Raw genomic sequence first — 21,356 nt, forward strand, 5'->3', positions numbered from 1 at the left:
TTCAAGTGTCTTCTGCCACACTCTTTGCAGTTCATTTGCCACAAGCGCTCCTGCATAATTACCATATCCACAACTCCTACAGGCATTTCACCTGGGAGGAACTGCCAGCTCAGATGCATCACTCATTTGGCAGGTTTTGTCCGAGATGCCTCAGCAGAAAATATCATTAAATATCCCGGTGGGTGAGAGGCTGGACATGCCCCAGCCCAGAACCCCCCAAGTCCTGGGCTTATCCCCAGCGTGGACAGCAGGAAGGGGGGAATTCTGCCCTGCAGATCTGCCTCCAGGCCTGGGCTCCAGAAGGATATGGAGCTGCTGGAGCCAGTCCAGAGGACACCACAAATGATTAGAGGGAATGGAGCAGCTCTGCTCTGGAGAAAACCTGGGAGAGCTGGGGGTGCCCACCATGGAGAAGCTTCGGAGTGACGTAATTGTGGCCTTCCAGTACCTGAAGGAGCCAACAAGTAAGATGAAGATACACTATTTATTTACACGGGCCTGGAGTGACAGGACAAGTGGGGGATGGATTCAAACTAAAGAAGGGGAGAGAGTGTCCAGAGGAGGGACACAAAGATGGTGAAGTGCCTTGAGGAGCATCTGAGGGCACTTGATCTGTTCAGCTGGAGAAGACTGAGGGGAGGCTCATCGCAGTTACAACTTCCTCGTGAGGGAAAGCGAAGGGGCAGGCACTGATCTCTGTGGCGGTAACAGGGAAAGGACCCGAGGCTGGAGCTGTGCCAGGGGAGGGTCAGGCTGGAGATCAGGAAAGGTTCCTTTTCTCCCAGAATTTGTCGCACACTGGAAGGGCTCCCCAGGGAATGGGCACGGCCCCGAGGCTGCCAGAGCTCCAGGAGTGTTTGGACACCGCTCCCAGGGATGCACAGGGTGGGATTGCTGGGGTGTCTGTGCAGGGCCAGGAGTTGGACTGATAATCTTTGTGGGTCCCTTCCAACTCAGGATACTCTGTGATTTAGACTGGGTATTAGGAAAGTGACACTGGATATTAGGAAGAAATTCTTCCCTGTGAGGGTGGTGAGGCCCTGAAATAGATTTCGCAGAGAAGCTGTAGCTCCCCCATCCCTGGACGTCTCCAAGGCCACGCTGGCCGGGATTTTGAGCACCCCACTGTATGGATGTGTCCCTGCCCACAGTAGGGGAGGGCCGGAATGAGTCTCCCCATCCCTCCCTTCCCAAAGCCGCAGGCGCGGCTCCGCCCCGGCTCGTCACGGGGCCGGAACCAGGAGCCGCCGGAGCCGCCGCCGCCCCGGGCCCAGCGCTGCCCCAGCCCGGTCCGGAGCCGCGCCGCTCCCCCCGGGGCCGCCAGCATGTCCAACATGGAGAGTATCCTCGGGCGGGACCGCGGGCGGGCCGGGAGCCGCCGGGGCCGGGCCGGGCCGGGGGGAGGTGGCGGTGGCAAACGAGGCCTCCCCGCCGGGAGGAGCCCCCGGGGCGCGGGGAAAGGAGGAGGCGATCCTCCCTCACGGCGGTGGTCGCGGGGCCCGAGGGGCTGCAGCAGCAGCAGGACGAGGGCTGGGTGTGACACTGGCAGGAGCTGAGCTCTCTGAACCTCGGAATTCTCTTCTAAAGACGAGAAAACCGAGAAGGGATTTCATGTTCCATACCAGTATCTCCAAAGGGTGTCAGAGGATGGTGCCAGGCTTTGTTCAGTGGTGTCTAGCACCAGGATGAGGAACAATGGCCATAAACTAAAAACCAAGAAGTTCCACCTCAACACGAGGAAGAACTTCTTTCCGTGGAGGGGGCAGAGCACTGGAACCGCTGCCCGGGGGAGTGTGGAGTCTCCGTGTCTGGAGACATCCCAAACCCACCTGGACGCGTTCCTGCTCCAGGTGACCTTCCAGGGCAAGGGGGTTGGACTGGGTGATCTCTGGACGTCCCTTCTAACCTCAGTTATTCCGTGATTCTGTGGTTTCACCGCCCTGAAGGGAAAAGGAAGTGAGTGGGAAGTTCGGTGTCTCTTCCCAAGATGTGATCAGGCGGCCTTGGCTGGGAGTGAGGGGGAGGAGGCAGGACTGTGGTGGATGGAAGGACAGCCCAGTTCCTGAGGCAGAAAACACAATTTATACTAAAAATAGTGCAAATTGTGCGGCAGGGACGACATACGTGTGTATAGACTGGAGTGATGTCAGCAGGGCTGTCCGCCAGACAGCCACCACATCAGCTGTGCTTCCTGCTCTTGCAAAGAATTTACACACAGAGCCCTGTGTGGCCTGACTGAAACTTTCTTGCTGTATAAAACCATCTTAATGCACAGGGGCAGAAAACTCACAGATTCCAGTGGTCTCAGCGTGATTGGAATGTGCAGGCAGTGCTGGCTTTGCCAGTTGTCCTGGTATGGACTGACGGTGATTGCTAGAGCAGCTGACTGTGAGTCACAAACCGAGGTGGAAGTTGGGTTCCACTTGGGTTGTGGCACGTTGAGAAAGACAACTCCTTGAAGGGAGGAGCAGGAATGTGCTTCTCAGGGATAGCTGAGCTGAGGAGGTGGCAGATGAGCTGGTTTAATGTCAGGTAAATTCCCCAGCTGAGTAACTGAGGAAGTTACTTCAAAATAAACTGCTCTGCTACTGGTACCTACATTAATAGATCTCCTAAATGCAAAGCCACACCTGTTACCTGTTTGTAGCCTGCTTGTGATGTTTATAGGATAACAAAGACATTCCTAATGTCTCCAGGTTGCTGTCATAGTAAGAGGCATGGCTGGACTTCAAAGCAGAAAACAGCTCTGGAATAATTTATGTGCTTGAAATATTGAAGAAACCTCAAGTACTCACAATGTTTAGCTTTGTGCTTCCACTTAATTGTTAATTATCTTAGTACCTGGTGCATCTTCCTCTTGAGATAGCACAGGTGGCAGGAAAGAAGCCTACAAACTTCTTTCAAAGTCTTCCATATTGTTTGAGAATGACTGATATTACTTGGAAGCTTTCATCAACAGTATTTTAAGAGAATGTTTTTTGATTGTTATTTTTACAGCACACACTTCATTCTCTGTTAGTAGTAGTCTAGTGCAGTCATTCCAAGTCACTCTTAAGGCTTGTCTTACTGTTTTCTTGGAGCTGTCAGTTTAAGCAGGACTTGAATTTTTGTTTTTAAAAAGTTTCTTTTCCTGGCTGAAGTACTCTCTGCCCGAAAGTCACATGATGGAGCTGTTGGAGAGCCCAGGATCACTCACATGACCCAGGGCTGGGAAGGAGCTGGATGAGCAATTTAAATCCAAGATCCTTCTGGGTCGTAGCTGGCCATGGCCAGCTGAACCAGTTTGCTGTTACACTGGTCATTTGTTGTGTTCAACAGTGGCTTTGGGCTTTTTTTGGATGGCGAGATTCCAGGCAGGTCAGGAAACCACATCATTTCACTGAGAGTCGCAGCTCCCGGGTGTGGGAGTGAAAGTAACTGGCAGAGAACCACTCTCAGTTCCTCTTGGGGGGTATTTGGTGGTTGGATTTATCTGTCTGAAGTAGGTTTGGTCCCTTAACTTGCACTGCAGAACACCTGTTTAATTTGAAGTTTGCTGCAAAGGAGCTCAACAGAAACTCCAAAAAATGCGACAAAGAAGAAAAGGCTGAGAAGGCTAAAATTAAGAAGGTAAGTCTGAACCAAGCTTTTTAGGTCTGTTGCTTGCCTGTTAGAGCAGGAAGACATCTGGTGTTTTGTCATTTCCCTGGTGTGCATGCTGATAATCATGTGGTCAATGTTTGTGATTTAAAATATGTGACTATAAATCTTCCTTTGCTTATTAACAAACATGAGCATAAATGCTTGTGTATCCTCATGGCCTGCTGGTGGCGTTTGCTTCCCGAGAGGATCGTCTTGTATGTGCTTGGTAGAGACTATTGTTCTCAGAGTTAAAACCACTTCATGTTTATCAGCTTGTATTAAAAGGACTTGTGGAGAGGAACTTCAAAACAGCTTTTGAGTCCTTGAAGTAGTGAAGAGAGACTGAGTTGATTTGCCTGTATTTTTGCCCATGAGATACAGCTGTACCACCTGTGCCCGTGTTTGTGTCTTGAGACTGAAGATGTTTTCAGGAACAGCAAATTATATTTCTGTAGCTCTGCAAAACTTCCTATTTGAAGTGCATTATTTCCAATGCCTTCCTTGGAAAAAAGTTCGGAGTTCACATCTTGGAAATGTTTGGGATCTATTGTGGGAGGAGGGAGGGGTTTGTTTTCTTTAATAGAAAAAATAGAGTGACTAATTAATGCTTCTTTCAAAATCAAAAGAGACTACACAGAAATCCTGTTTACAAGAGTGGGGAAGGGTAAAGGGCTTTTCCTTTTGTCTTTCCCCCTTTCCCAAGGCCATTCAGAAGGGGAACATGGAAGTGGCCCGGATCCACGCGGAGAACGCTATCCGCCAGAAGAACCAGGCCATCAACTTCCTGCGCATGAGCGCCCGCGTGGACGCCGTGGCTGCCAGGGTCCAGACTGCCGTCACCATGGGCAAGGTGAGGCCCTCCCCATCCTGCAGGGGCAAGGAGGACGCCTCTCATCTTCTGTGAAGTGACTTCATCCAGCTGGAATGAGCTGGGAACTTTCAGTTTGAGATGTAGCCAAGAGTCAGTTGGGTGCTGGAAATCCTCTGGCAGCTGCTCTTTGGATTGTTTGACAAAGACAGTTCTCCCCTTCAAAATACATAAAGTCATGAGGTGGGAGTTGTGATTCCAGAGATCTTTTTTAGCTCAGGTAGTTGTTTAAAGTAAACTGATTTACTGCTCTTCATCTTGAAAGTTTATTGTGACCTGTGGACCAAATGTATCCCTTAACAGCGACAAGTCTCAAGTCTACAGAAATGAATGCCATATAAAGCTCATTTTTAGTGAATTTTGCCTCAGAATGTGTATTTCAAGTGGCTGAGTTAATTTCTAGAGCTTGGAATGGTAGGAGCTATTTAAAATATGACTTTCCAGATGGCAATAGTATGTTCCCTCTTATTTGATGCTGTCAAAGCTCTGTGGACAGAGATAAGAGAGCTGGGTAAGAAGTCACAGAATCGCAGAACAATTTGGGTTGGAAGGGACCAAAAACTCGTCCTGTTCCATCCCCTGCCATGGACAGGGACAACTTCCACTATCCCAGGTTGCTCCAAGCCCCGTCCAACCTGGCCTTGGACACTTCCAGGGATCCAGGGGCAGCTGTGCTCTGGGCACCCTGTGCCAGCGCCTCACCACCCTCACAGGGGAGGGTTTGTTCCTAAACTGCTCATTTTTCCCTGTAATAATTCCCTTCCCCTCGTTTCAGGTAACAAAGTCGATGGCAGGGGTGGTGAAGTCTATGGATGCCACATTGAAGAGCATGAACTTGGAAAAGGTAAATAGACTTAATTTTCTTAGAGCTGACACCAAAAGCAGAAGGGACAACAGACACAAGTTTTAAAAAGGGAAATTCAATCAAGAGTTTTCCGGTTGAGATGTATTTTTTCTGTTATCTGAAGATAAGTGATTTGGTTCATATTTTCATAGATATCTGCACTAATGGACAAATTTGAGCATCAGTTTGAGACACTGGATGTTCAGACACAGCAGATGGAAGACACAATGAGCAACACTACAACGTTAACAACACCACAAGTAAGAATAATAAAATATATTTTAACAAGGTGATCTTAAATTATGTGTCTTAGCTGTTCATTATCAGCATTTGAAACACTCCAGGTGTATGTTTGCAATTCTTTGCAGATAAGTTGAATTCCTTAGAAGCATTATTTACAAGCCAGAGTTCAATTAATGTCATTTTGACTGCTGAGCACCTCTGCTCTTTTGAGTTCATACCTTCTGTGGTTAAGCACAAAACTGTTCTGCTGAAGGTGTTTACCTTTAAATCAGTTTTGTTAAAATAATTCCTGTTCTCTAAAAACCTAACAGGAGAGGTTGTTGGAAAGTCCAACCACAACAATCCATTTTTGTTTTCCTTTAGAACCAGGTGGACATGCTCCTGCAAGAAATGGCAGATGAAGCAGGGTAGGTGAAGTTTCTATTTCTCAAATAAATCTTGGTTCCCACAACCCTTCCTGGTTATAACTTAGGTCAAACACCCTTGTTTTATAACTCTGTCTCTTGGAAGCAGAGAAAAACCACAATTTTCCTTTTACCTCTGGACATACATGACTTGTCTTAGTAGTGAGTCAAAATTACTCACCAGCTTGTGTAGCTCTGGAGTACAGCATTCATGGGATGCTGTCTCATTATTCCTCTGCTGTCAATTATTGTGCTTCCCCCTTTATCCACCTGTGCCTGACTTGGTGTTTACTCTGTTTTCTCCTGTTAGCCTTGATCTGAACATGGAACTACCTCAAGGACAGACAGGTTCTGTTGGTACAAGCGTTGCCTCAGCAGAGCAGGTAAATTTTGGATTTCAGTGAAGTCATTGTGTTCTGGAGAAATGGGATGTGAGAATTATTGCTTTACTCTGTCAAAACAAAATGCTAAATTATAATTCTTTTCCAGCTGTCCCAAGGAAACTGTGTGGTTAAAAGTCTTGCTGATTTTAGCAATACAGTTGTTAAAGGGAAGGGACTTTAAAAGCCCATCCAGTGCCACCCCCTGCCATGGGCAGGGACACCTTCCACTATCCCAGGTTGTTCCAAGCCCTGTCCAGTCTGGCCTTGGACACTTCCAGGGATCCAGGGGCAGCCACAGCTTCTCTGAGCACCCTGTACCAGGGCCTCCCCACCCTCACAGGGGAGGATTTCAGCCTCCTTGTCCTATCAAATATTCCACGTTCTTTGAAAAAAACCACAAAACCCCAAACCTTTCTCTACCTAATTTTGTGTTCTGAAACTCCTCCCTCACAGCCATGCTTGAGATCTTAAGCAAATCTTGTTAAGCCATGAGAGAATTTCTCATCAGCTGGACATGAGGTGGCAAAAGTTGCTTTTCCTGTTCCTGATGGATGGTTTTCTCTTTGTGTTTTCCAACTGTGCAGGATGAGCTGTCACAGAGACTGGCCCGCCTACGTGATCAAGTCTAACTGAACAGAGCTGCAGTTCTTTGGACCTGCTTCCAAATTCCCTGTCTGGAACTAACCCTGCACTCCACTCGAGGTGTAAAACAGTCCAGCTTAGGTGTTTGAATATTTGTAATATAGGGGACTTCACTCCCAGCTTGCTACTCTTTCTGAAATACATTAAGTGACCCAAAAATACCAGCTCTAATGTCCTTTTCTGTACATTTGGAAGTTGATCTATTTTTTGCAAGCTTTTTTCACAAATTCAAGTTGATGTTCTAAGTCAGCTACTAATGGTGGTACATTCTAGTTCCAAGCAAAGCAGAGTGTCAGTGAGATATATTTTAAATTAATAAGTGATTTTTTTTAAATTATGAGAACTGTTCATGGTTGGAGAACTGATGTACCAGTTCAGATGATTGTTGTAGATGATTTCCCTACAGAGCCAATCTCCTGGAACACGCAGGGATGGACAGTGTGGACCTCTTGGAAAATGCACTTGTTGAAACAAATAAGTGGACTTTGAGTTTTTTAGTCTTTAAAAGTTAGGATAAATGTGCTTAAATTAGCAGTTTAGTTCAAAAATGAGTTACCAAAAGCTGATCTCATATAACTGAGGACTTGTGTGGTGGCATCACTTTAGCACAGGAGGAATAAAATATATTTTTGGACTCTTTGCCAGGTCTGTTGCTGTCTGCAGATAAAACCCCATGATTTGTAATATTCTGGTTGTATGGAGGAGCTAATTTTAGCAATCCCCTTGTATTTCTGCATAATAAGAGAGTCTGGCTGCTCTCAGTAGTTTCAAACTCTTGTTGCAGTTGTAAAGTAAAAAATGGTTGTAGAAATTTGTAGCTGAGACCACTTGTGATGTGTTGTGATAAACAGTGACGTTCACATTCTCTTCCTGACTTTTTTGGGCTCATTTTTGTGTTTTGTCTTTGTAGGGGTGAGGGAGGGTGTGGAGCACCAGGCTTGCAATTGATTCTTAATTGCCTGGTGCTTTTCCAGAGTTAGGGAATTGTTTAAGGAAAAAAAAAATCAACTCACTTTTTTATTCAAGCAGGATTTTTTCAGTGAAAATGTACAAAAATGACGAAACATTTCAGAGCAGTTTCAGACATTATTTTGAATGTGTTACCCAACTCACTCCAAGGATTGAGCAGGATGTTATGTACTGGAGTAATCAAGGTTACTGTAAAAATAAAATAAGGAAAATAAGATAGACAAAACAACGTGAACTGTTGTGAGATGCTCTCTCACACTGGTGGCTGAACTCAAACCGTGAGTTTAAAATGGGATCTTTTCACTTGTTAGAAAGAAAGTGGGGTTAAAAATAAATGTAAACACCTAGAATGTTTCTTCTGTAAACAGGAGAAGTTGGAAGGTGTTTAAAAACCACATCCTGACAGCTGTAGTCTGGCTACAATCCCTTCCAACTATTAAAAAACATCCTAGAAAAGGGAATATTTCCTGCATTTTCTTCCCTGGCTGCTTCTGAACAGCGTAACCAAGATGATGGTGTATCTATGCAACCCAGTTACCCAGCTGGGGTGGCTGTGTGTGTGCCTTTGCCTTGCTGGACTTCCTTCAGCTTTTTAATTTCAGTTACTTCATATCATGAGAGTGCTGGAAGCTTCCTGCTGTGGAATCGCTCCACACTGGAGTTTACTTGGAGCTGTCCATGAAATACTGAGGATTCAGTGTTTGATAGCAGATAGCTCTGGCTTCTGTGGCTGGCTTCTTTTAATGTTAAAAATTATGCTGCTGTTAGACTGTTTTGGGCCAGTCTGGAATTAGTTGAGGGTCATACAGCAATTCTGAGCTCCCACATGGTTGATTTTCCCAGTCTGTTGCCTTGCTGTGAGCCTTGGAGGGATTTGAAAATAGAGTGGGACTGAGGTTGCTGCAACAGAAAGGCTAAATAAACTTCATTATTTTATTGATTGTTGTGGAGTTTTGATCTTATCCCAGGCTGATGAACTCCAGGACCAGCATAGATTTCCAGTCGTGTCTCTTGAAAGGAATTAAGAAATAAAAAAGTTTAACTGACATAATTAAGGTTATGTCTGGGGGACTGTGATGCAAAGAGGCTTAGAAAGAAATAAGTGGTTGAGACTGGGAATTTTTGCCCTGTTGACTTCACTCCGGGAGTTGCTGTATATTCCAGCCGTGCCAGGGTTTGGGGCTGGCAGCTCCTGCATACAGAACTCCTGCCCTCTCCTGGGGAAATGCTTTCACTCTGGCTGAGAGCTGCATCCAGAAAGGTTTAAGTTATATTTTAAATATATACATTTTTCTCATGTCATTTGGAAATGCTTAAAGCTGAAAGTTACTCTTAAAGCAATATTTGAGTTTCATCCTTCCTTCCTTCAGGCTCCTCAAAACATTTCTCTTCCCTTAGCAGCTCTGGCTCCTCACTCCAACCTTGTTTTGTCTCTGTAAGTTGACTGTTTGTAAAGTTCATTTCATGGTAAATCACTTGTTTGTGCTTTTCTGGAACCTTATTGCCAGCTAGAATTTCAATATTTCTGCTGATGAGCAGGCACATGTAAAGTGAAACATTGCTTGAAATGTTGCTGGATGGTTTTGCTCAGCATTTTTGTCCTCTGTTACTAAAACTGCTGGTTTGTGGTAGCTTTGTCTTCGGTAGAATTCCAAAACAAAGCCATGCAAAGCTTCAGATGGAAGAAGAGGGAAGCAAATCAAGAACAAGAACTTTAATGTCATGATTGCAATGGGATAAAATGGTCAAGTTGCCTTTGTGGAGATCCTTGGAGCCAAAAAATAGTGACTTTTTGTTAAACATAATCAGCAGTTGTGTATAGACAAATTCTGAAGCTGGTACCGTGTATAGAGAAGAGAATAATTTTTGTATCTCTCGTTGAGTTCACTTTGAAAACTGCTTTACTTGTATGGGACAGTTTGTAAATGTAACTGCAGGTGGTAAATAAAATTGTACAGACAACTTACTCTGGGTGTGTGTCCAGGTTGTGTGGCTGCTACAGCTCTCAGTACATGGATAGACAAGCAGATGAGATGTCTTTCCTGTGGGAAGGCATTCAGAAAATTAAATCGTTATGAGGAGAAAACAAGAAAATGAAGTGAGTCCTACTGAGAGAGATTTGGGACAATTGGGGAGTAATTAATATTAATTATAACAACATAAACTCTTAATTTTATGGTGTGTTTAAAAATGTTTAGTCTGGTATGGAGAGAGTCCTGTGCTTAAACAACTCAGAGGGTTTTCTGTCCTTACACACAGAACAAGGGACCACTGGAAAACTGGCAGGAGGTGGTGTGGGTTTGAGTCTGGGATTGGGTTTGGCTTTCCCAGACCTAAAACCCTTCCATTTTAACATTTCTCTTCAGTCGTTTGGGAACCAGCAGAGGGCACCTCCGGCTTTGCTTTTGTGGACCCTACAGCAATGAGTGGTTGGAATAGTTAAAGGAAAGCCGGCTGGTTTAGGGAACAGCCTCTCCCGGGGAACGTCTCTTCGGGCAGTATCCACTGGCCGTAGGACGTGTCTGTGCCGGGGCTGTGATCCCAAAATCCGGCTCGGCAGCACGTCCACAGGGCCATCAGCTGAATGGGGTCAGTTTGCACTAAATACTCTTCAAAACAGTCCTTTGCTGCCTTTGGGGGTAATTCAGGTCTCCGAGATCTGTTAGGAGTGTGATAGTGAGTAACATTGTGTTTAAAACTTGGGTTTAAATTTCATTTTTAGTTAAATCTTGGGGGGTTTTAGCCATTGGCGTTCTGCTTCTGTCCTGTGGTAATTCTTCTGTTTTATACTTAAGGAATGAGTGTGTACTGATGGAAACGGATTTTAGTGGTAATTTTATTTTTTTATCAGGGGTTTGATGAGCTTTGGTTTGATGAAGGATTGACTTTAATTTCAGGATTCTCTCTGCAGTTCACTGCAGTTCTGGCTTCACCTCTTGCTTGGGCTGCTTTGAGCTCACGGCAGCACTTGGCTCCCAACTTTCTTTTTTCAAACAATATTTTTCCAGTGGAACCCCGAGAAGGGTCAGTGGCCTTGCTTGTTTCGGAAGCAGCTCCCTTCATTACCATTCCATGAGGGAAAGGCCCGACGTGAACAATCTGTAACTAATTTCACGTGCCAGTGGAGCCGCTTTCACTGGGAAGAAGATGCACTCAGAGAGTCTTCCAGGCTCCTGCTTCCCTTTACTGCTCTTTATTAAGGAACTCAGCCTGGATCAGCTGCACGACGTGGTTCAGAAGAGAAAATCAAAGGGCTGCAGGATCCAGGTTTTGGGAAAGCTTTCCAGGGTCTTCCAGTGGTGCCAGTTGCCATGAGGAGCTGCCAGATCCAGACTTAGCACAGAGGCTGCTCTCAGCCCTTACCTAAACAAGGGAGATTTCAGAGAATAAAGTATTTAATATTGCATATTTCTAATCTAAATATGCATATTTAATAATCCAAATAATCTAGTGATAGAAATGTGCTAATTATATATAAAATAATAAAATGAAAATATATAAATAAAAATATCAAAATAATCTAAATAAAATCTAAATGTCTTTAAAAAAAGATGTTATACAGTCATGCCTGTGTGTATTGCTTAGGATAGTCTAAATTTATTAAGCCTGAGTGAAACAATCTTTTTGCAAAAAGTTTAAAGCAACGAACATGACATAATATGTGTATCTGACAAGATAATAATCAGCTTAATTTAATTTCCCTGCTATCTGATTCATAATTCTTTATCACAATCAATTTCTGTCAAAATGAGCTGTCAGGGACAGGAAAACATTTTAAAACTTCCTTTAAAGGCGCTCAGCATTTTTTATTAAATCTTTTATGACTCCTTTCTTTTTTCAAAGATTAGATAAACATAACCCTGGAGTCTCTACAGGAGATATTTCCCTTTATTCTTATCACAATGAGGGCTTTGTTTCTCTTGCTGCAAGATGGGTCAATACTAGAACCATTTAGCTCAATTTCTGCTGCTGGTGGTTTTACAGTTCCAGGTTCCATCTGAATCCCAATATTTGCCTGGAAATCCATAGGAGAAGCAGGCAGGCCTGTTCGGAGTGCTGTAAATTAGTTCCAGTCTCCACGAGCCTGCTGTGACTAATTGATGTGACCTGGAAGTGGATAAAGTCCATAACAGTAAGATCAACTTTTCCTCTGGTAATTTGACAAATAGAGCCCTTTTTTAAAGTCCCATGTAGGCTCGTTCCCCATTTGTTCTGTCATGATGGACATTGTTTCCAGGTTGGAGTGATAATCATTTTCCAGATTTCTGCTGATTTGTAGAGCAGGTGCCTTTATTTATTAACGCTAGAAGAAGGGAGAAATTCAACAGGACCAACAAAAGGAGAATTCCTGGCAGCAGCTGTATATCGAAGCCATTCCTTATCCAGTTACCTCGCTGTAAGTATTTGACCACTGCTTAAAATCTTCCTATTTCCATGTAAAATGTGTAATTATAACATATTTTGCAGAGTAGTTTTATGTGTAGAGAGAGTTGAAGTAATAATTTATTAGTGGTGATTATTACATTTAACAATAGCACTGTTTTTTCATCCAAATATTTTAGAAGTACAAAGGTAATACTCACCAAACCCTGAGCTGTGTGGTGAGTGTAAAGCAGCAAATATGGAATATCCCAGGTTCTCTTCCAAACTTAATGCTTTTGCTGAAGTTTTACAATTTTCTTAGCCTGTGGTTGGAGTAATAAACCAGCTATTCCCAAGCTCTTCATTAAGGTTTATGGGGATATTTGGGAAATCTGGCTGTTTTCTCAGGATACTCTTTACCACACAGGTTTTCCTCCTGCTGCACTACAGAGATGTGCAGGAAAGCCGGTGGTTTGCAGAGTTGCTCCAGCTCATTTATTTCCTACAACCACAGGGAAATCAGGAAATCTCAGTGTTGTGTGGGCTTTCACTCTTGCAGAAGGGGCTGCTGGAATGGGATCTGTGTAATGGAAGCTCCTGGAAACTCCATGTTGCTGCCTAATTAATTTTTTAAGAAGAATTTTAGGCAGCCACTGTAAGTACTGTATTGACTGTAAGTAAATCCACGCTGCTTTCTAGATGGGCAGGGATTTAAGGAATTGCTTGCTCCCAGCCCCTTCCAAGCCTGCATCCCACCCATCCTCTCCCATCCCCACCAACTCTGTTGTGCTCCAAAATAGTCTCATCGTGACTATAAACCCCCCAGCAGTGACCCAGGGGAGTCCAGTCCCTATTTATTTGTGCTCCAGTGGGATGTGAACCTTGGTCTTCCAGGGTGAAAGGTTGAGGGATGAGTGTCTTGTTTACCTGTGCTTTTCAGAGAGTGTTTTCCTTTAATCTATTGAGCAGACGCACCATTTTGTCCTGTGGTGTGCAATGGGATCATTAACGATGTGCTTAATTACTACCAAACCGCATCTGAGTGCCCGATGGCAGCAGGCAGGAGACTCAAAGCCCAGCTGATCGGGCAGGAGGGTCCAGCAAGGCTCCCCCACCTCAGGGTTTAATAGAAACATCTTTCCAGGAGCTCCTGCGACATCTCCCTGATTTATACACGGCTTTGATGATGGATAAAACCACACTGGATGGTTTCACATCAACTCTGACTGATGGCTGAGGGCAAACTGGGAGCGAATGAGGAGAAACCAAACTGTCAATGGATTTTAAAATCCAAATTCGATTTTTTGGAAGTTATTTTCAAAACCAAAAATCCAAATCAGATTCTTTGAAAGGTTCTTTTTAAAAACCCCAAGACCTGAGTTAATTCAACCACGGTAGCACTGCTGCCTTTAACACACCTGAGGATTTCTCTTCTCTGAAGCTCTTATGTTCAGGCATTCACATCCCAAAGGTGGCTTAATTTTTTTGGCAGTGCTGCAGAATTGTTGTATACATTAATCAGCCAAGGTATAGGGCTCGGGCACATCCTCCACCAGGCACAGACACAATAGGATGGAGGAGGTCCAGCAAACACAGCTGGTGAACATATTTACCATCCACTGGTTAGTCACACTTGTGGAGTTTTAATTGAATTACCTTTGACAGTGAACAGCAAACCTGGTGGGTGATCTACTAAATTTAACTGATGAATGGGCTCCCTAAAATCAATTAGCATCCAGGGCTGGGAGCATGAACACATCCGTCGCTCGGCAGGGACCGGAGCGGGCTCGGAATGACAGCAGCAAATGTTGGCCAAGTGAAAGCACGGATCTCCTGCCGCTGCTGACCCCTGCTCCCCACATGAAAGAAAAACAGGAGCCTAACAGGAGCTGAAAGAATCCGACAGTAAATCATTTAAGCCCTGTTTTGCACAACTGATACAGGATGCTTCTAAACTGCTTGATTAATGCTGGGCAGTATATTAAAAGCAGGACGTGGCAGAGCAAGGAGTCTGTGGCCAAGCACCAGCTCCACAAACACCATCTGCTCGCTTAATTATTTTTGGGAGATTCAGGATAGCAGGGAGCCAGGAGGAATTAGAAATGGCCTTTTTCTTTTGCTACAGTGATCGGGCCCTGTCTGTGGGCGCAGAGAAGCCCCCTCAGTCTTTACGTTGTTTGTTATCTGAATAATCAAGCGATGGCAAAATGCAGGCTGGAGGTACCTCTGACCTTTGCCTCGGCGCAACCCGACCCTGCGTGGGGCTCAGGCGGAGCATGTAATGAGGGACAGCTGGGATGGACTGGAAAGGGAGCACACACATGTCTGAGGGAGAAGGGAGTACACACAATGCCTGAGGGAGAAGGGAGCACACTCACCATGTCTGAGAGAAAGGGGCACACACAAATGTCTGAGGAATGAGGGAGAACACACAGTGTCTGAGGGAGAGGGAGTACACACACACACAATGTCTGAGGGGAAAAGGAGCACACACAACGTGTGAGGGAGAAGGGAGAACACACACAATGTGTGAGGGAGAAGGAGTACACACCATGTCTGAGGGAGAAGGGAGAACACGCACAATGTCTGAGGGAGAAGGGAGAACACACACACCATGTCTGAGGGAGAAGGAGTACACACAAATTTCTGAAGGAGAAGGGAGAACACATGTCTGAGGGAGAAGGGAGCACACACCATGCCTGAGGGAGAAGGGAGAACACACACACCATGTCTGAGGGGAAAAGGAGCACACGCAATGTGTGAAGGAGAAGGGAGAACATGCACAATGTCTGAGGGGAAAAGGAGCACACACACCATGCCTGAGGGAGAAGGAGCACACACAATGTGTGAAGGAGAAGGGAGAACATGCACAGTGTCTGAGGGGAAAAGGAGCACACACAGTGTCTGAGGGAGAAGGGAGAACACACACACCATGCCTGAGGGAGAAGGAGCACACACAATGTCTGAGGGAGAAGGGAGCATGCACAATGTCTGAGGGGAAAAGGAGCCCACACACAATGTCTGAGGGAGAAGGGACAACACACACACAAATGCACACACCTGAGGGGCTCCTGGCTTGGCACAAACTGGAGAAGGCAGAGAACTCTCCACTGAAGCTTTTGGGTTTGGAGGTGAGAAGGAAGAGCAGCAAAGAGGGTGATAGCCTTCCCTCCCTTCACCCTGTTTTGCTGGATCACCAACTAAACCTTCCTCAGGAGGAAATCTGAGCCAAAACCTGACTTATTGGACTATCGACTTAAGCCTAGACTCAGTCTGGACTAAACTACGTGTGAATTTTATTAATTTTGTTACCAAAATGAAAAGAAAATGTGTCAATTTCAATGGCGTCAAGACTGAAACCTGTCCAATGGGCCCTGGAGGTGCTGCATTGGGACACAGCAACTTAAATTTGTGTTTTCTATCCTCCTTCCCAGTCTGGTGCACTGGGTACCACTTTATGGGATCTTCCCAAATCCATGGAGGGCACAGTGGGGCTTTTCTTTCCTTGCCTTCATAAGTCACTGACTTTGTGCATTGATTTCAGAGTCAATGCCTGGAGAACATTTTATTTTATTTTATTTTATTTTATTTTATTTTATTTTATTTTATTTTATTTTATTCACAAATGGTATAAAATAGTACTTTTTAAGGAAAAATTCCCATCTTGCACAGAAAGTCCAAACCTCGTGGGAGACACTGGACTGTAATATCATAGAGTTATAGAATGAGATGAGCAGAGATGGGGTGGAGCAGCACCAGCCTTACTCCAAGTGTTCCATGAGTGCTTTAAAAATGTGACATTTTTACCTGTAAAGTAAAATGAGGGTGGGATCCAACACGCAGTGACCCTCTGCTCTGAAGTGCTGCATAAATTACGTCGCGTTTAACACAAACCTATTTGTTAATTTAATTAATATATAAACAACGGGCTCCTGCCCCTGCAGAGCAGCCCAGGGGATCCAGTGCTTTCTCTTCTCCTGGCTTTGCTCCACTCCTGCTCTCGGAGCTGCCCCGAGGTCTTGCTCCAAGGCCTGGCTGCTGCTGCTGCTGTGCTGACAGCCCCACTCCAGAGTGCACCTCCAAACACACCATTCCCTGGCCCATCCAAAACTTTGGCTTCCAGACAAACACACGGGAACACAGCTCCAAACACCCGGATCAATCCCCTCAATAAAATTTCATGCATTTTTAAATGGTATCCATCTTGATTTGGAAAACAAAAAAGCAAGGAAAAGACAACGGCAAAAAACCTTCCCAGTGCATGAAGTGAGAAATGTGGCTTTAATTTAGACAACTAATTGCTTCCAGCTGAACCAGCCATTAAAAACAGTTGAAGAATTACAATGTAAATAGATTAATGCAGACAAAGCAACATGTGCACTATTCCATGTCTTCTTGTTACCTACAAAATACTTGGGCAGTGACACACTGTTAGTCTAAGCCACTTGTTAGGTTCTGTGCTAATCAGCTAAAATTAAATAAACATGACCGATAAAAATGACTGTTGTGTTTGAAAATTGATGCACCAACAGAATTTACTCCAGGAGATAATTACAGATGATTAAGTAACAAAGAAATAATTCCTACGGCAAAGGGGGAACGCCGGCGGCCCAGGGAAGGGGCACTTCCCAATGCACCAGCCTTGTTGTTTGGAGGGATGAGCCAAAGCTGCAGGAAGGTCCATGGGTGGGCAAAAACTCTGAAGGAGCTTTCCTACCCCAGCAGTCTCCAGTGACAGAATGAAAAAAGGGCTGGAAAATCAGTATTTTGCTGTTGGAAAAACATGTATGTTTTTCCCCCCTCTTCCCACTCAAGGGATCAATCCCTTCATACAACTCTTTACTTTTAAATGCTAAAAAAGTGCTTACAGGTGAACCATGTAAGTGAAAAATATGATATTTATTAAATAATAATGTTAATTTGAATATTAAAGCTAATTTCTTTTGTCATCAGAATGAAATCAGATTGAGACTTGCCTTCTAAAATTAAAAATATTCTTCAGGCAGTCATTTTATGATATTAATTCTTAAAGGAATTTATTATTAGAATGATAATACTGATTGGAAGCCTTGGAAAGGGAGTGTTTTCCAAAATAAAGAATAAATCTGGGAGGGTTTTTGCATTTTTTTCTTCTCCATAAGGCCTGTTGGTAGGAACTCTGTGGTAATAGAGACATCCAAAAAAGAAATGAAAGGCTTTAAACTGAAAAAGGGGAGTTTTAATGAGATTTTGAGAATAAATTCTTCCCTGTGAGGGTGGTGAGGCCCTGGCACAGGTTGCCCAGAGAGGCTGTGGCTTCCCCTGGATCCCTGGAAGTGTCTGAGGCCAGGTTGGGTGGGGCTTGGAGCAACCTGGGACAGGGGAACAAGATGGGCTTTACCATCCCTTCCAACCCAAACCATTCCATGATTCTTTAATTCCAAGGAGCTGACTCCTGCACAGACCTTAACACAGCCATTTCTACACAACTTTTCCCCCTATTTTTTTAGCACACTCATATCCTTGAGCATCTCACTGAAACACATGTTCGAGTCAAGATTAGCCCCTATGAAATGAAAATCACTCGGGCTGCAGAGGGGGAAGTAGAATATTATTCTTCATTCTGAATTGAAATATTAGAAGCTGACTCCTGAATTATACTCCGGGGTTACCGAGCTCTAATTGAGATTGAAATTGGGCTGCTATTTTTGGTGCAGCCTGGAAAGCTCCGAGTCTTATTCCCATTTGTGCCGGTGGAAATCCCCACCCATCATCTCAAATTCTGCTCTGCCCGCACCTTCGGGGTGAGGAGAACCTTCCCGGCCCCTTCCTCCCCGAAATAATGATAAATGACAGCTACTCCAAATTGGAGCTGGCTGCTGCTCCTCGCCGAAGGGCCGAGGGGAGGGTGGGAAGGGGCTTCTCCCCGAAAGCTGATTGACAGGCAGGGTCAGGATGGGGGGAGCGTTTGCTGGACCCTGTCAGATCCCAGGGAGCTGCTGACAGATCGTGCTGCCATTCCCTTCCTTCCCTTCCTGGCCAGATTTATGCTACCATACAGAGGGTGTGGGATAAACTCTGCTCTGCTTAGAGCAGCCTGGAAAAAAACCCCAAACCCACCCCAAAATGACAATGTGCTCCTATAAATCTAATTTTTTTGTTCCGCAGGTGCTGTCTGGAGGGGTCGGGTTTCTCTGGAGGAACAATTAGCAATTATTTCCAATGCTTTGAAATATTAAAGCAAAGTTGCTGGGACTCTCCAGTCCTGAAGTCAGCACCGTGTAGCAGAAACCATGTTTCTGAGCTGAGGTGAGGGTGGTGAGGCCCTGGCACAGGGTGCCCAGAGAAGCTGTGGCTGCCCCTGGATCCCTGGAAGTGTCCAATGCCAGGTTGGATGGGGCTTGGAGCAACCTGGGACAGTGGAAGGTGTCCCTGCCCATGGCAGGGGTGGGGACTGGATGGACTTTATGGTTCAACCCAAACCATCCTGTGGTGGTTGTGTCCAGGGAGCAGCAGGAGGCAAAAATCCCACTGGCTGTGCTGGAAAAACGCCCCAGTTAGGGACAAGCTCTTTCCCCTCCTGAATCACTGGCACCATGTCTGGCTGTGGGACACGAGGGACATGTGACACAAATGACCAGGTCGCAGCTCTCACCTCCCCAGCCCCCGACTCTCTGCATCCCCAGGATCCCTTTGCACACACATGTCAGGGAGTGGCTTCCAGAGCTGGGGAGAGGTGTCCCCTTGCAAGGAAAACACAGGGCAGGTGCAGGCATCGGGAATGGAGCCCCTCGGAATTAACAACCTGAAAGAATTTGATTTAGCCCAATGTATCGATTGGTGCAAACAAGCAAAAAATATATTGGGCTGAGATGATTAAATAGGATGAGGCCTCTTTTTTTTTTATTGTCAGCGGTGAAAAATTACAAAGGCACGACCAAGGAATTAATATGCAGCTATAAACACACTGCAGGGAAAAGGCTGGGGGAAGCAAAGAGGACCCAAAATAGATTCATCTCCAAATGTCCCGTGAAGCCAAGGAATCCGCTGCTATAAACACAGGAATTGCAACAGGCCACATGAAACAAAGCCCCGCTTTCAGTGGCACCTGGGGATGGCGAGATGGAAGTAATTCCTCTTTAATGAAGATATCGTGATGTGTCCGAGGCTTTCTGCGGAGCAGCAATTCCCGCTGCCTGGGAAAAGGGGGGATTAAGTTACAGGGGGGCTCTGCTGGAGGAAGAACCCCTGTTTGAAGCAAACCCTTTGCTGGCATTATCTGTTTAATGTGTTGCACACCATTTGCAGCATAAACATTTCCAGTTCATTTTAATTTCATATCGGAGGAGAATCATAAAGACAGAGGCTTATTGGTCGCAGCTGCGGGGATGTGGCAAATGCAACTTGAAGAATTATCCTGTCAGAGAGACAGAGCCAGATATTATTGTTTTTTCCCTTACAGTCTTGCCAGCAGTTAAAAAGGGGATTTTATTAAAAATATTCGTGTAATTAAAATCTATAGCCTTAAAAGCCTTTAGAGGAACTGCAGCTAAACCAGAATAACATGTTTACATTCAGATGTTGTAGGTTTGTAATAAAATAATGCTGCATTTTTTTTAAATAATAAAGCAAAATAAAAGGTTTTTTAACTGAAATCTTATATTTTAAAACATAGGCAGCTTTGAACTGCGCAGTGATTGACATAGCTGAGAAGTTTCCTCCTAGGAAATGCCAAATTTGGATGTAGAAATTCATCAGTGATGAACTGGGCCACTGGTGTATCCTGAGAGGGAGAAATGACTTTTATTCCCCACACGTGTGGTTTTAACAGCCAGTGCCCAGCTTTTCAGCCGTTGTCCATCAGCGTGATGGATCATCCTTCCCTTCTCTCACTTCCCAAACCACGGCTGGAGCAGAGAATTTTCCCAAAGCAAAGGAAATATCCCAGTGAAAACCAAACCCAACAGCCACCCAGAGCCATTTCTTTCTTCAGCTCTTTTTTCTTAATTTCTTTTCTCCAAGCTTTGTCCAGTAATAAACAACTGCTGCAATCTGCTGCACTGATCAAAAGAAATGTTTTAATCAGTCCCAGGCTACATATCATGCTATTATGTTATCACTGGAGCAAATCACCCAAAATACAAAACAAAAATATCAGTTTAATATGCTCCAGATCAGGAATTTCTTGAAGAAACTCCCCTTCCTTACAGGTGTGTCCTATTTTAAGAAAAAAAAAGGGAAGAATTAAAGTGCGGGGCTGGTGCGGGGGCCACGTGGCTGCCGGGGCAGGAATGCCAGGATCCAAATGGGCCAAGCCAAATTTCTGCAAATAAAACACTTTCCTCCACCCCAGAGATGTTTACATTTATATATATATATGTATTTTTTTTTTAAGCTGAGGAGCAAATCCCTGTTTTCACCTGCTGAGGAGCAAGTCCACAGGGAGATCTGTGGGACATGGACCAAGCCCTGCTACCCCCAAGCCATGGCTCTGGTGAGGGATGCAACCCCAAGGAGACACAGAAGCTTCCAAAATTTTGAGGAACTTTCCTAGGAGCCTGAAGAGGGTCTGGATTCGATGCAGGGTGGTGGGAGAAGTCAGTGGATGCAGGAGCATCCCTGCCCCTTGAGCCCGATGCAGGATGGCCAACAGAGACACTCACCATCGCCTCTGGAAAGTTTTGGCTTGGGCAGAGCTGGATCTCATTTCCATCCTCTGCTCTGTTCTGTGTCCAGGAGACCTACCCAGCAAAATTCCTCCTTTTTATGGCTCATTAAGGCTCATGGCTCCAGATGCATGAGTGATACTCAAAACCAGTTAAAAAATAAGTGATATTTGGTCATTTGGAAGGCTCCAGTTTGGAGCGGGGTGCTCTGGCTGTCTCACCAGCTGGACCTGGAGACAGACTCCATGGATCAACAGCTAGGACCATGCATTCCCAGAGGGATCATTCATACATGTTGGATTGAGGAACTCCTGACTCTCCATAGGATCCTCAAGATGTGGAGAGCGGCTGGACATAGTGGAAAGATCCTCACGG

The 21,356-nt window shown here is 45.1% G+C and overlaps 1 protein-coding gene across 1 annotated transcript; it reads left to right on the plus strand.

The window, feature by feature from the left end:
- The first annotated feature begins 1,214 nt into the window (after positions 1 to 1,214).
- On the plus strand, positions 1,215 to 9,940 carry CHMP1B (charged multivesicular body protein 1B). The gene is made up of 8 exons (XM_069015079.1): positions 1,215 to 1,341; positions 3,512 to 3,609; positions 4,325 to 4,471; positions 5,265 to 5,333; positions 5,486 to 5,593; positions 5,940 to 5,983; positions 6,291 to 6,363; positions 6,948 to 9,940. The coding sequence occupies exons 1-8, from the start codon at positions 1,326 to 1,328 to the stop codon at positions 6,990 to 6,992; spliced, it is 600 nt and encodes a 199-aa protein (XP_068871180.1). The 5' UTR covers positions 1,215 to 1,325; the 3' UTR covers positions 6,993 to 9,940.
- The last annotated feature ends 11,416 nt before the right edge of the window (positions 9,941 to 21,356 follow it).

Source organism: Aphelocoma coerulescens, chromosome 4A (assembly GCF_041296385.1).
Source record: "Aphelocoma coerulescens isolate FSJ_1873_10779 chromosome 4A, UR_Acoe_1.0, whole genome shotgun sequence".
Lineage (NCBI taxonomy): Eukaryota > Metazoa > Chordata > Aves > Passeriformes > Corvidae > Aphelocoma > Aphelocoma coerulescens.